Source organism: Coptis chinensis, chromosome 1, assembly GCF_015680905.1.
Source record: "Coptis chinensis isolate HL-2020 chromosome 1, ASM1568090v1, whole genome shotgun sequence".
Taxonomy (NCBI): Eukaryota; Viridiplantae; Streptophyta; class Magnoliopsida; order Ranunculales; family Ranunculaceae; genus Coptis; species Coptis chinensis.
The window spans coordinates 73,731,258-73,744,027 of NC_141456.1; the positions used below are offsets into that span (position 1 = coordinate 73,731,258).

At 37.4% G+C, this 12,770-nt stretch overlaps 1 protein-coding gene across 1 annotated transcript; it reads right to left on the reverse strand.

Moving 5' to 3' along the window:
* Positions 1–11,864: 11,864 nt before the first annotated feature.
* LOC147525170 (F-box/kelch-repeat protein At3g06240-like) lies at positions 11,865–12,395 on the reverse strand. The gene has a single exon (XM_086578474.1). The coding sequence runs from the start codon at positions 12,393–12,395 to the stop codon at positions 11,865–11,867; it is 531 nt and encodes a 176-aa protein (XP_086434600.1).
* Between the last annotated feature and the right edge of the window lie 375 nt (positions 12,396–12,770).

Consider the following 12,770-nt stretch of genomic DNA (forward strand, 5'->3'; position numbering starts at 1 on the left):
AGATGCCCACAAGGCATCCGGATAAACCGAGACCAAATTTTCTTGACGGGTTGACAGCTTTCTCCGCATTAGACTTTATCTCCTCATTGAGACTTCCACTTTGGGCCACTGCCATGGGGTGATATGGAGTAGCAACCCTGTGAGTAACTCCATATTTCTTCATTAAAACCTAAAAATTTTATTTTTCATAAAAATGTACCCCCAAGGATGATAGCTTGGGGACACCAAAATGAGAGAAAATGTTTTCTTTAACAAATTTCACGATAAATCTTGTGGTCATTTGAGTTTACGCGAAAGTGCCTCAATCCATTTGGACACATAGTCTACATCGAATTAAAAATATATATAGAAAACCTTTGAAAATAGGTAAGGTCCCATAAAAATCAATGCCCCAAACATAAAAAAATTCCACAATCAAGATAGGATTTTAGGGCATCATATTTCGCTTGGTATTCGGACTTAGGTGCCGACAACGAATGCAAGCTATGCAATGTTCGCGGTGCATCACAAAAAGGGTAGGCCAAAAACCACATTGTAATACCTTGTCGCCAGCTTTCTTTCCATCGAACGACTCCGCAAGATTGTTCATGGCAAAGGATAATATCGCTCTGTGCTCCCAAATGAATGCATGCAATTTAATGAGTTAGTCTCGTGAACAATACTTAAAGAGGTAGGGTCATCCCAAAATAATATTTTGCTGGATAAGAACTTTTATGATCGATTTTGACCAAGAGGAAGCCGAACTTCCTCAAAGAATTCAGGTAGTTAACGATATCCGCCAGCATTCATGTAGACGTGGAAAATAGAGTACAAATATTCGTCTGAAGGAATCACAGATGGCTTCAATCACTATCAATGTCACCAACTAGCCTTGATAAATGGTCGCCATGACATTTTCGCTCCTTTCTTGTCTTTGATTTCCAGGTGAATTTTGCAAGAGAAGGATCTAGCGGAACAATCGCTGCCAGCGGGCCCTTAACAATGTATTAGTAATGGATACCAAATTTTTAGTTCTCCATCGCGAACGGATATAAGTGTCGCTATGATTTTATAGTGGGATTTTGTCCGTTAGTGTTAGAATGTTTCTAACGGTTTTGTATCCGTTACTAATGATTCATTGTTTTTAAAAAAAAAATATTGTGCTGTATTTTGCTATTATACCACCTACAGTATTGTTCCTAGGTTACCTGCTCCTAGGGATGTCCATCTTGCGCAACACCCGAAACCGGCCCAAAACCCGAAAAAAATACTCACACCAAACCCTGCCCGAACCCGACAAAACCCAAACCCCAACCCAAACCGAAATACATAGGGTAGGGTTTGGTCACACTCTCTAAACCTGCACCAATTCGAGGTCAACCCGATAATTTAGCCCTAAACCCATTAAAAGGGCTAAAACCTAAACTAATCCGACCAAATCAACCCCAAATTCAACTGGTTTCAATTGATAGTACTAATCATATAAAAGAACGAGTTAGATAAATATTTGGATTATGATCTCATTCATGTTTACAATGATGAATTATTTAATATATTGATTATGAAAAATTTATGCTCGGATTTTCAATTTTTCAAGAATTACACGGATCATGTGTTTATAGTTCATTCCGAGTCCATCTATTTTTAAATCATATCAAATAATTATGTCCGAAAGTATAGCTGATAATTACTTCCAAGTTCATTAAAAGTTTTATTTTGTTTGAAGGATTGGTGGATAGTCAAGAAAGAATAAAATGTAGATATATATTTCAAATAAATTTTTCTCGCTTATTGTCATCTTTATTCATTTATACCGCTTTATCTTACCTCAAACCTAAACCCGAGCCCGATGGGTACCCAAATATGATTAGTGGTTTGGTCACACTTCTCAACAAAATACTCTGACTCAAACCCACCCACAAAACCGGTTCCGGGTTGGGTAACCCGACACCGCTCAAAACTCAAAAGTCGTCCGGCGGGTCAGTAATTCCACTTGGACATCCCTACCTGATGCACCTACTTTATACCATACATTCCAAATATATATACAACCCGGTCCATAGCATTAGACATCAATAATTGATCGTGGTTATGGCACTAATAACCTCAAAGACACCTTTGGCGCTTATGGTAAAACCAAAGATTAGTACATACTAAACTCCTGAGGTAAAAGCTTAGATCACCTCGAGGTACCCTAGTGAGATACATATACTTAGAGCCACTAATTCGATGATCTTATCTTCTAATTACATGTGTCATCTCCTCCAGACGTGGACAAAATTACAAAGATTGGACAAAATTATAGCAAATTTAAAATTTAAACAATATCAAATAAAATTTCATAAGAATCTACCCACTTACCTAGCATTTGAATAACTATATAATTTTGATTAACCGAGAAGTAACATAAAAGAAAAGAAGTCACATTAACCTAAAAGTGTGCTCATATAGGTTCTACTATAGGCAATAACTGGTTTGCCTACAAATTGAAGCAACAAAATAACCCACAATTCAACAAAGTCAAATAATTACAACACTGCTGAATTGCATCATGAAAACTATATATTCAATTCGATTTCATACCACATTTTCAAGTGAGGCAATAAACTTGAACACATTTCGAGCAAATATGGTTGAATAACTATTTAGCTACAATATGCATGAGATTTCCATTAAATCTCGGATGCTGAACCTATTGCTAATAAATAGAAAGCATGAATAAGTTGGCAAATAAAAGAGATGAGTAAGCTAGGAAGATCCAACCTAGGATTAAATAATTATTCAATTGCAAAGCATCGTTCGACACTCTCAAAAGAGAACACCATCATCTAACCGAGATTGAAAACCCATAATGACGAGAATAGCTAACATGCAACAAATATCTAACCACAATCAACCTCTTTGACTTTTACTATAATCGAGTACATGAGAGTGAAGTTAAAAATGAGACTCGATCCAATATAGTAACTGTTAAACTAAAATTTGATATTAACCAATCAAATTGGTTAAATAGTTTTAGCTTTAGGATTCTATTAATCCACTAACACAAAAACTTGTACCCAATAAACAAAAACTAAAGTATAAAAGTATAGCTAAAATGACAATTGATCTTTCGAGACAATGGGTGGAGCATTCAAATTGACAATTGTCATATCCTTTGTCATCAATGCCACATCTCGACAACAACATACTAAGAATTACTAAACAAATCAAACTAATTGAAAATCATTTAATTGCTTAAAGAAGAAAGAGGACAACAACAACAACATATATAAGAGTCTTTATAATGAGATCCATGGCTATATAAGAGTAAGACCGAGCATAACTCGACTATCATAGCCAAATGCAACAAAAGAAGATTCACTAGAAAACAAGACATAAAATACTATCTTTTATGTAGGCTCCTCAAACCTAAATTTGATTCAAACTATGTCGAAAGGTTACATAAATCAATCCAAATGGATCAAGTACTACAACACTATGTAAAAGCTACCTAGCTAGAAAACAAGTAAGCAAACTATTCTATGAATAAATTAGAGTAAGTACTTATTTTGTTATTTAGAGATTGGTCCTACTTATTTAGGGTATTTAGGATAGGTCCTAAAATTATCGATTATTAGGCTTTAGTCCTACTTCTATCGATTGACTTGAGTCGCCTCAATGATCGTGGTCAACCCATTTTATAATAATATATTTTTCATTTTTATCAAAATGGCCAAACTAACCCTTCCCCAACACCTTCTCCTAATGATCTCTACATTCTCTCCATGTCCTACATGAAGCTCGGACCAAGTAGTACATCATGGGTACTAACATACCTATAATGCTTCATGTCGCAATCGCTTTTTACCTTATCGAGATTGCATCATTCAATGCCTCCACTCAACATTCCAAGGATTAATCCTAATATAATTACTAGTGAAGGAGAATACCAATGAATGCAGATACTATTAACATACTCTTTTGGGAAGATTCAATCTGAACTAGATTCGTAACCGTGATACACCCCGCCGACACACAATGTATTCTTAAGGAGTAAGATTCATCCCTTTCCTTACAACCAGAACAACAACACATTCAAAGAATGGCGTAGAAAGCCATTCTTTCACTTAAGAGCCCGAAGACTATCTTCTCAAACCGTGTTGTTCAAATTGTTCGCTGATCCTCTCGCACTGGCTTCATCTCACCAGACAGATAACTTCCTACAGATTTGCAATCAACCAATAGCTCCCCGCCAGCTTGGGCACTTAAGCATATGCTCCATTGCATATTAATTCCTTTGAAGATAATGCAACAAAAGTTTCCTTCAAATTGTTGCCAGTTTCTTCTACCCTCCATTTACTAGACTTAAAACAATCTGACATGAACCAAAATACTTGATCCCAACCATCTTTTATGATATACCCTTTGATCGATACTCAAACCCAACATTCTCGCGCAAACAAGAAAGGAAATTTGTAATCAAAAGTGTGGAAACCAATCAAACTATGTCGAAAGGTGCTAGAAATCTCTCTCGACAGAAATCCGATATATCTCGACGAAGGAAACCGGTCAGGAAGAAATTCTCAATCAGAAACCAAGTAAAGCAAACTATTCTATGAATAAATTAAAGTAGGACTAATTATTATTAAATATGTTGACACAAATTACACGACTTGGCTGCCATCCCAAGATTAAAATCTATAAGCCTCATCTTGACCTCAGAATTATCTTTTTTTATAATGAATTAAATTATAATCACCATTGCAACTCCATTGTTTCTCCTCTCATCTTTTTCCCTATTACACTGTCTCACCTTAATGTTATCTCAAAATGACTTAAAAAAATAAACACATAAAGACATAATTCAAAGCCTCATTGTCAACTTCAAGATACCCCTTAATTTGTCATCCTTCCTTCATCTAAAACTTCGTGAAGTCGAAAAGTATCCTCATCCTTATACACGAAAAATTGTCATCCTAAGAAAAAGGAATTTCATATCACTTACTTTATGTAAATAATTAGTAATCCTACATTCTACTCTTCCCAAATCATTTTCCCAAAAGAGGATCCCTTTCCTTATAGGTAGAAGTCACTTATAATGAATATACAACAAGTCTCCTATTACATGAATACCCTTCCCCAGATAAACCAAAGTTACCTAGGTAGTCCCCAAAAACTCCTCAATCTAGCACTCAAATATTTAAGTCATGAAAGACTTCATACCAAGAGCTTTAGCAGGAAAAATACATGTATATTTGTTGAAAAGTCTTTTGAGCGACAAAATTAATGGAGTTTAGAAAGTGTGTGCTCGAGTAAATGACATTGATTCACATTTCACAAATACATGTCGTGCATTTTGGGAGATCTCTCATCTCAATATCTTACCAATCTTCAAAATTGTACGCCTTCAAAAATCTAAGAGACCAAGGCGAGTTCGAAAGGTTATTAAAGCGTAAACTCAATGTCCAAAAATAGCACACTATAAAACTCCGAGGAAACTATAAGTAAACTAATAACTTTTGCAAAAACAACATGTAACCTAAAATATTTATATAGCGGTTTAGCCTCGGTGCACTTTCCTAATGTGAGTGTGTCGACGAGTAAGGCAAGCCTCGAACCGTGAGCTCTCATGTGTTTTTTCCAAGGTCTCGCCTACTCTCTCATCATTAGAGGTCAGTTGAGCAAGGCTAGTCTTTCTTAAAATAGCAATTCCAAGTATGGGACAGATGGAATAATTGTTTTGACTGCTGGCATTGTCTACCACTAAACTGCTTTCAATGTCCATAAAAGTGCACTTTAAGAATCCAGACAATAAATAAATAGATAAATTAATGACTTAAAAGTATGGGATTTATATGAGTAAAAGTAAACACAATCCAAGAAGTTATCCCTCTTGCACTGTATGTGAGGCTATACCGCTATAGCCTCAGTCCAGTTTTATGTGTGCAGCCTCGAAGAGTAAGCCTTAATTCACTTTTTTCTATTAAAAACAATGACTACTTTCTCATCATTACAGGTCATTCGAGCAAATGGTCGCTCTCTTAAAACCACCAGTTCCAAATATGGAACAAATAAAAGTTTGTTTTGATCAAAGTGCTTGCTTTGTCTCCAATATCTTGACAATATTTCCTCCCTCCCATAAATTAGTGGTTCAATTATAATAAAGCTAGTTTCATGGTCGTGACCACATGTTTTTAACACCATTCTATGTAACTCTAGGAATCAAATGAGACATGAAACTTTTAGCAGAATTTATCACAACTTCTATAACTTTATAACATTGGTTTTACGCTAACTATGGCAAAAAGTGAACTAACGATAAATTAACTAAATTAACTAAAGATCATATTTTTATTCATATTTAAGATAATATAAACAAAGGAACCTTTATATTATTACCATCTGACTTAACCATGGTTAAAACTTCTTCTTTGAGTTGGACTTTCTCAATGTCAGGGATATCTAGGTGTGTTAAAAGGAAGAGCTTGTTTGCTAGTACTAGATGGGGTTGTGGTTTTTTGGGTTTCCGGTTTTTTGTGTGCAAATCAACCAAAAACAATTCTATTTCATGAGTTATGAGATTAGTAACTAAACAACAGCTATAACAAATCCCCATCCACTTAATATGGAATTAATTAGTAACTAAACAATGTGGTTTTCTGATAATATAGCATACTCAATGCAGATTGAAGTGTGAAACTTACTAGAGCATCAAAAGTAATTGATAAAAGTGAAATACGTTCTCTAAAAGTTGTGAAGCTGAATTGGCACCTAGAAGGAGCTGAAAAGGAGGAGGCGAAAACTTAAAATAACTTAATACGGACCTGCACAAAATTCAAAAACATACAATGAGCTGAAAAATAAATAAAACAATTTACTACATTCAACAACAAAACAGTTTTAAAATCTAATCGTGTGAAATATAGACTGTAAGTCTATGACTAATAGTAAGGAAAAGCAATCTTCTCCCTACATCAAACAGAAAACAACTCCTACAGTATAACTGGGGTATCCACAAAAAAAGATGATGAAAACCAGATTCCCAAACCCTAACCCTAAAAGCATGAGGCGGGTGAAGGAAAGATGGTGGATTTGAGACGAGGGCCAGCGAACTTGGTTTTAAAAGCTCCAATCGCCTTCAAGTATTCTTTTTTTTTTTTTTTTTTTTTTTTATCGGTAAAATGTGATGTGTATATATAATCATAAAGTCAAAATTAAGTAGGATGAGATATCCCACTTAGATACAAATAAAGGAAAAGACAAATACTAAATCACTACTAGAAAAAGAAACTACGACTATTAGAAAAATTCAAACAAAGGGATGCAATCATGCATGGCCGAGCAAGGACTCCCAACCGAACATAAGGTCCCCCGAACGATGTATCTATCCACTCTTCCCGAACTTTGACCATAGAAAGATTTAATCCCTTGATTGCTACAATCACCGCTCCCTAGTCATCGCACATCCATCAAAGTGTCTCCCCTGTTCCTTGTCCAAATGCACAAAGCCCACATGATAGCAAAAGGTAAGATGTTCCACACTCTACATCTCTTTGGGGAATAGACATTAAGCACCCAAGAGCTCAACAGATCTTTCACTGATCGAGGAACAACCCAATACACCCCAGAGTGGCCCACAAAGTAACTCCATATCTCCCAAAAGAAAGCACAATGAATGAGAGTGTGACTCACTGACTCCCCATTAGCCATACACAAGGGACAAAAGTTAATGATTATTTTCTTTCTCCTAATAAGATTGTCTATGGTCAAAATCTTATTATGGGTCACACACCAAATGAAAAAAGAAACAAAACAAGGAATCTTTGCTAACCAAATAAAAGAACTAGGAAAGTCCTGAATCATGACCCCTGTTGTTAACCGATAGATGAGAACACAAAGAAAAGTAGAAAGACTTGGCTGAGAATTTCCTATTCTTTTTCTATAGTCCGGTCTTAGACGATCCCTATCCATCTCTCACAAAGAGAATCGCCTCTAACATAAGCTGCGTGAGGGTGGCAATGCTCGTTATATCCTGGTCAGTCAAGTGAACATGAATCCCTAAATCTTACCCAAGATTACCATTATTTAGACACATGAAATCACAAATGGTGCGATTTTTAAAAACTGAGATGGCATAAAGTCTCGGGAAAGACAAGAATAACGGTCTCTATGCTACCCATCTATCCTCCCAAAACCTAATTCTACCCCCGTCACCTAATACATATGTGATCTCTCTCTGAAACTCCACGAGACCTCTCTGAATACTCTTCAAAACCCCACACCCGTAGGGACTAGAATTCCCCCCGCTATACCACCCAAGATTGGACTCACCAAATCTGGATTTGACCACACGCCTCCAAAGCCTCTCATTTTCTTCCCCAAATCTCCAAAGCCATCTGCCCATAAGGGCAGAATTAAACTCACAAATCCTTCGCAATCCCAGACCCCAGTTCTTCTTCGACATACAGACAATCTTCCAGTTAACAAGATGATACCTATGATTCTCCTCCTTGTCATCCCATAAAAAATTTATAATGATCCTTTCAACCTTTTTGACCACGCTTTGTGGCATCCTAAAAAAAGACATAACATAAACCGGAAGGCTCGAAAGAGACCCCTTAATCAAAATCACTCTCGCCCCTCTCGATAGGTACCGCCCATGCCACCCTTCAAGTTTCTGACTGAGGTTCTACTCTACAAGTTCCCACATAGTAGCAGACTTATATCGAGCACCAAGAGGAAGCCCAAGATACCTCGAGGGCAAAGATCCAGCAGAGCACCCAATGGCTCCAGCCATCCTATCAATATCGTGCATGTCAACCACCCCATACAATTGACTCTTAGCCATATTCACCCTAAGCCCTGAGATCACCTCAAAGCAACAAAGAATCCCACGAAGAAATCTAAGCTGTGAGAGGTCCCTATGCAAGGACACCATGATATCATCTGCATATTGCAAATGAGAGACGAGAACTCGGTCTTAGCCCACCCTAAAACCCTCAATAAACCCGAGCTCATTAGCTCTACTAATCATTCTACCCAAAACCTCCACTACTAACAAAAAAAGAGGTGGAGACAGGGGGTCACCCTGTCTAATGCCTCTATAACTCCTAAAGAAACCTGCTGGCACGACCCATTAATAAGGATCGAGAAGGACCACAATGAGATACATCGCCTAATCCATTTACGCCACTTCCAAACAAACCCCCATAATGCCTCATCACATAGTCCAAAAACTCCCAACTCACATGGTCATAAGCTTTTGGTAAGATCAATCTTACAAACCAGACCTGGTATCCCACTAACGTTCCTATCCTCAATCGCCTCATTAGCGACCAACACCGCATCAAAGATTTGACGACCACTCACAAAAGACCCTTGCTCCTCCACAATGAGGTTAGAAATCACCCCTTTCAATCTCATCGAAAGCATCTTGGATATGACCTTATATACACTACCAACCAAGCTGATAGGACGCAAATCACTACTCTTTTTTTAGGGATGAGCTTGATGAAGGTGTTATTCATGCTATTCGAAAGAAAAGATGTCTCCCAAAACTCCTGAACGGTCTCCATGACATCATCTCTCACTGTATCCCAAAACTTCTGAAAAAACTCAGTATTTAACCCAACCGGTCCCGGAGACTTATCGTTCTCCAGATCGACAATTGCCCTCCAAACCTTCTCCTCCTCAAACTCTCTTTCTATGTCCACACTCTCCTCTCGAAATGCTAGGAAGAAAGAGATCATCTACAAGAGGGCTGCCTACCCTGACAGCTCGGTGTAAAGCCTAGAGTAGAAAGAAACCACCTCCTTTCTCAAGCTATCCTCTCCCCAAATAACCTCACCATCAATCCTTTTGATCTCTAACATATTCTCTCTATTTCTAGCCCTGGCTCTTTGATGAAGTTTTTTTGTATTAGAGTGCCCCTCCCTGATATCTTTGACCGTAGCCTTTTGTCTCCAGGACATCTCCTCCAAATAAACCACCCTCTTAAACTCCACCCTCCAATCCTGGCGTTGTATCCTCTCATCCAACTCGAGGTTTCCTTCTTCCTCTTTGAGATCGACTTTCCTAATATCCTCTAAAAGTTTCTCTTTTTTCCTGTCCATGTGCCCAAAAACATTCTTGTTCCACTCCTTAATTTTATTTTTCACAATTTGAAGCTTTTTTGCGAATCTAATACTCACTTTATCTCCATCAGTCTCGCAATTCCACCACTACTTCACATTCTTCACAAATTGGTTGTCCTTTAGCCACATGTTCTCAAAACGAAAAGGAGTCGGGCGTCTCCTCCCAACCTCACTAGTTAACAAGATAGGGTGATGATCAGAAGCTGAGCTAGCGACAACCGACTAGGCAAGAGAAGGCCAACTCTCTTCCCACTCTGTACTCACTAGAAACCGATCCAAACGAGATAGAATTGGCTAAACCTTTCTATCGACCACCGTGGTACCCCCCCTAAGAGGTAAATCCACCAACTCACATCTCATAATAAAATCATCAAATCTCCTACTGATAGTGGGACTAGGAGCTCCTTTTTTCCGCTCGTGGAAAAACCTAACCACGTTAAAATTGCCACCCACACACCAAGAACCTCCTCTACTAAAAGCATAAACGTCGTCAAGTTCAGCCCAGAAACTCGGAAAACCGACCCCCTTAGAAGGACCATAAACGCAAGTTACAAGCTTATAGGTTTCCTCACCATCATACAAGAAATGGACACGGAAGAGGATCCAATGAGTTGGTCCACTGCCTCAACCCTCTCTTTATCCCATATAACACAAATCCCTCCGGCTGACTCAACTGCCGGTATGTCTATCCACTCCATCTCATTGATTCCCCAAATATCTCGGGCGACCTTAAGATCAAAACAATCTAACTTAGTCTCTTGGAGCAGCACAACTGAAGGCTTCTCCTTCCTAATGACCTCTTTAACAACAAATCTCTTCTTATTGCTACCTAACCCCCTAACATTCCACGACATGATTTTATGCCCCATGTATAACAATTTGGTTTCTTCCCCCTCTCCTAGAACTCCCTTCCACAATCTCCTCACCAAAGTTGATATTGGATACCAGCCTCGATAGTTCCCTATTACCTTTTTTATTAGCTTCATGCCCTTGCATTGCGTTTTTCCCAACCGATTTTCCATTCTTAACTCCTAACAAAGTATTCTCAATGAACACTGGTTTATGATGAAGATAGGAGTGGGAGAATGGAGCTTGTATTAGGTTTTTTCTTTCTGTTGGTGGCAAATCTCTATTAGATGTCGTGGCAAATTCCTTTGTTATTTTGAGTGGCAAAATTTTCTTAGATCCCCCCAATGTAAATTTTGCCAGGATTTTGGTGGCAAATCAAAGAATGGGGCAAATCTTAAGAAAATTTGCCATCGGGTGGAAAATGTATCAAACAATTAACAAATTTATGTGTTTTTTCATTATATTACGATTTGGCATGGAAAATAGGGCTATCAAACACAACCTAAGTATGGTATTCAATCTTGAAAAAGTGGTTAAGTGACTTGCTCTAGTCTAATTTTTTGTTTTGCACGATATAGATAATAATACTTGCATCAACGCAACCATTATTTAAATAATATTTAACTCCTATATAGTTTCACTATATATTAAAAAAAAAAACATCACTTGCTTATTTTATCTTTAAAGCAATAACTTATTCTAAGGAAATCGATGAAACACATATATATTAAAATTTCAAGAAGAACGCGTTGCTTTACTAACTTGATTTTCACATCGGGGGTAGCTTCAAACCACGACCTACAAAATTAAGGAAAGAAAAGATAGAAGAGTTAGAGGACTAAAGAAAGAATCATTAATCACAAAAAAGAATTCATCCGCAACAAACAAACAAAAAACGTACCAATCAAGTCTTTTGGTAGGCTACTGCATGAACGATGGTGAGAGTAGGTTTCCAACATAACTAAATATATCGTGAAATACAAACTCAGATTTTAGTTTACATTCTGTACCTGAGTTTTGTTTCGGGTCATACAACAGTAGTTGGCCTTCGTCTTTCCTAATTATAATCTCTCCACTCTTTGACAAACCTATTGGATGCAAGAATTCAAACAGCACAGACATCTCGTTTTGTCCAACTTTAAACAGCTTTGTCCAAGTACCGGCAACACCATATTCTCCCATAACCCAAATATTAACTTCCTTTGCCTGGAACATATAGAACAAAGAAAGTAATCCACCCAATTCTCCAAGACTCACTCTGGCCTCACCCGGATGAGACAGATAATTAACATCCAAATCTGGCAATTGCATCTCATAAAAATGCTCGTCCTTGATATCAAAACAAATAGTAACACCCTTCGATTCACAACCTAACCAATGTGTCACTCCATTAACAAGTACATAATATGTTTGATCAAAACCCGACACCTCGTGTTTTTCTCGCCTCTCCATGTCTCTTCTATTGCATTGAGGTTAACATTTTCTTACGCCCAAATACCGACTTTAATAGTTAACACACTTACAACACAACATGTTTTACGACGGATCAATCTTATAATCTTGTACTTGTTACTACTTTCACAATAACCAAATGCAAAATTAACATTGTGATTCGAATGCCAAAGTTTTCTAAATTGAGGTAACTTGCATTTAATAGTAATGTAATCTTTTGTAAGAGGATTTAACACATATAAGTTGAATGAATAGTTAGCTAAGCAACGACTTAAACATATTAAACCATTGCAAATGCCAACAACCATTGAAGCAGAAACTGGAATTTCTATTTTTATGGGATTGGAATTGGAGGTAACCTCTAAGTGGTAGAAT

What these genes read in the sequence shown, in the direction of transcription:
- LOC147525170 (XM_086578474.1), bottom strand. Translation starts at nt 12,395, where the DNA reads ATGGAGAGGCGAGAAAAACACGAGGTGTCGGGTTTTGATCAAACATAT.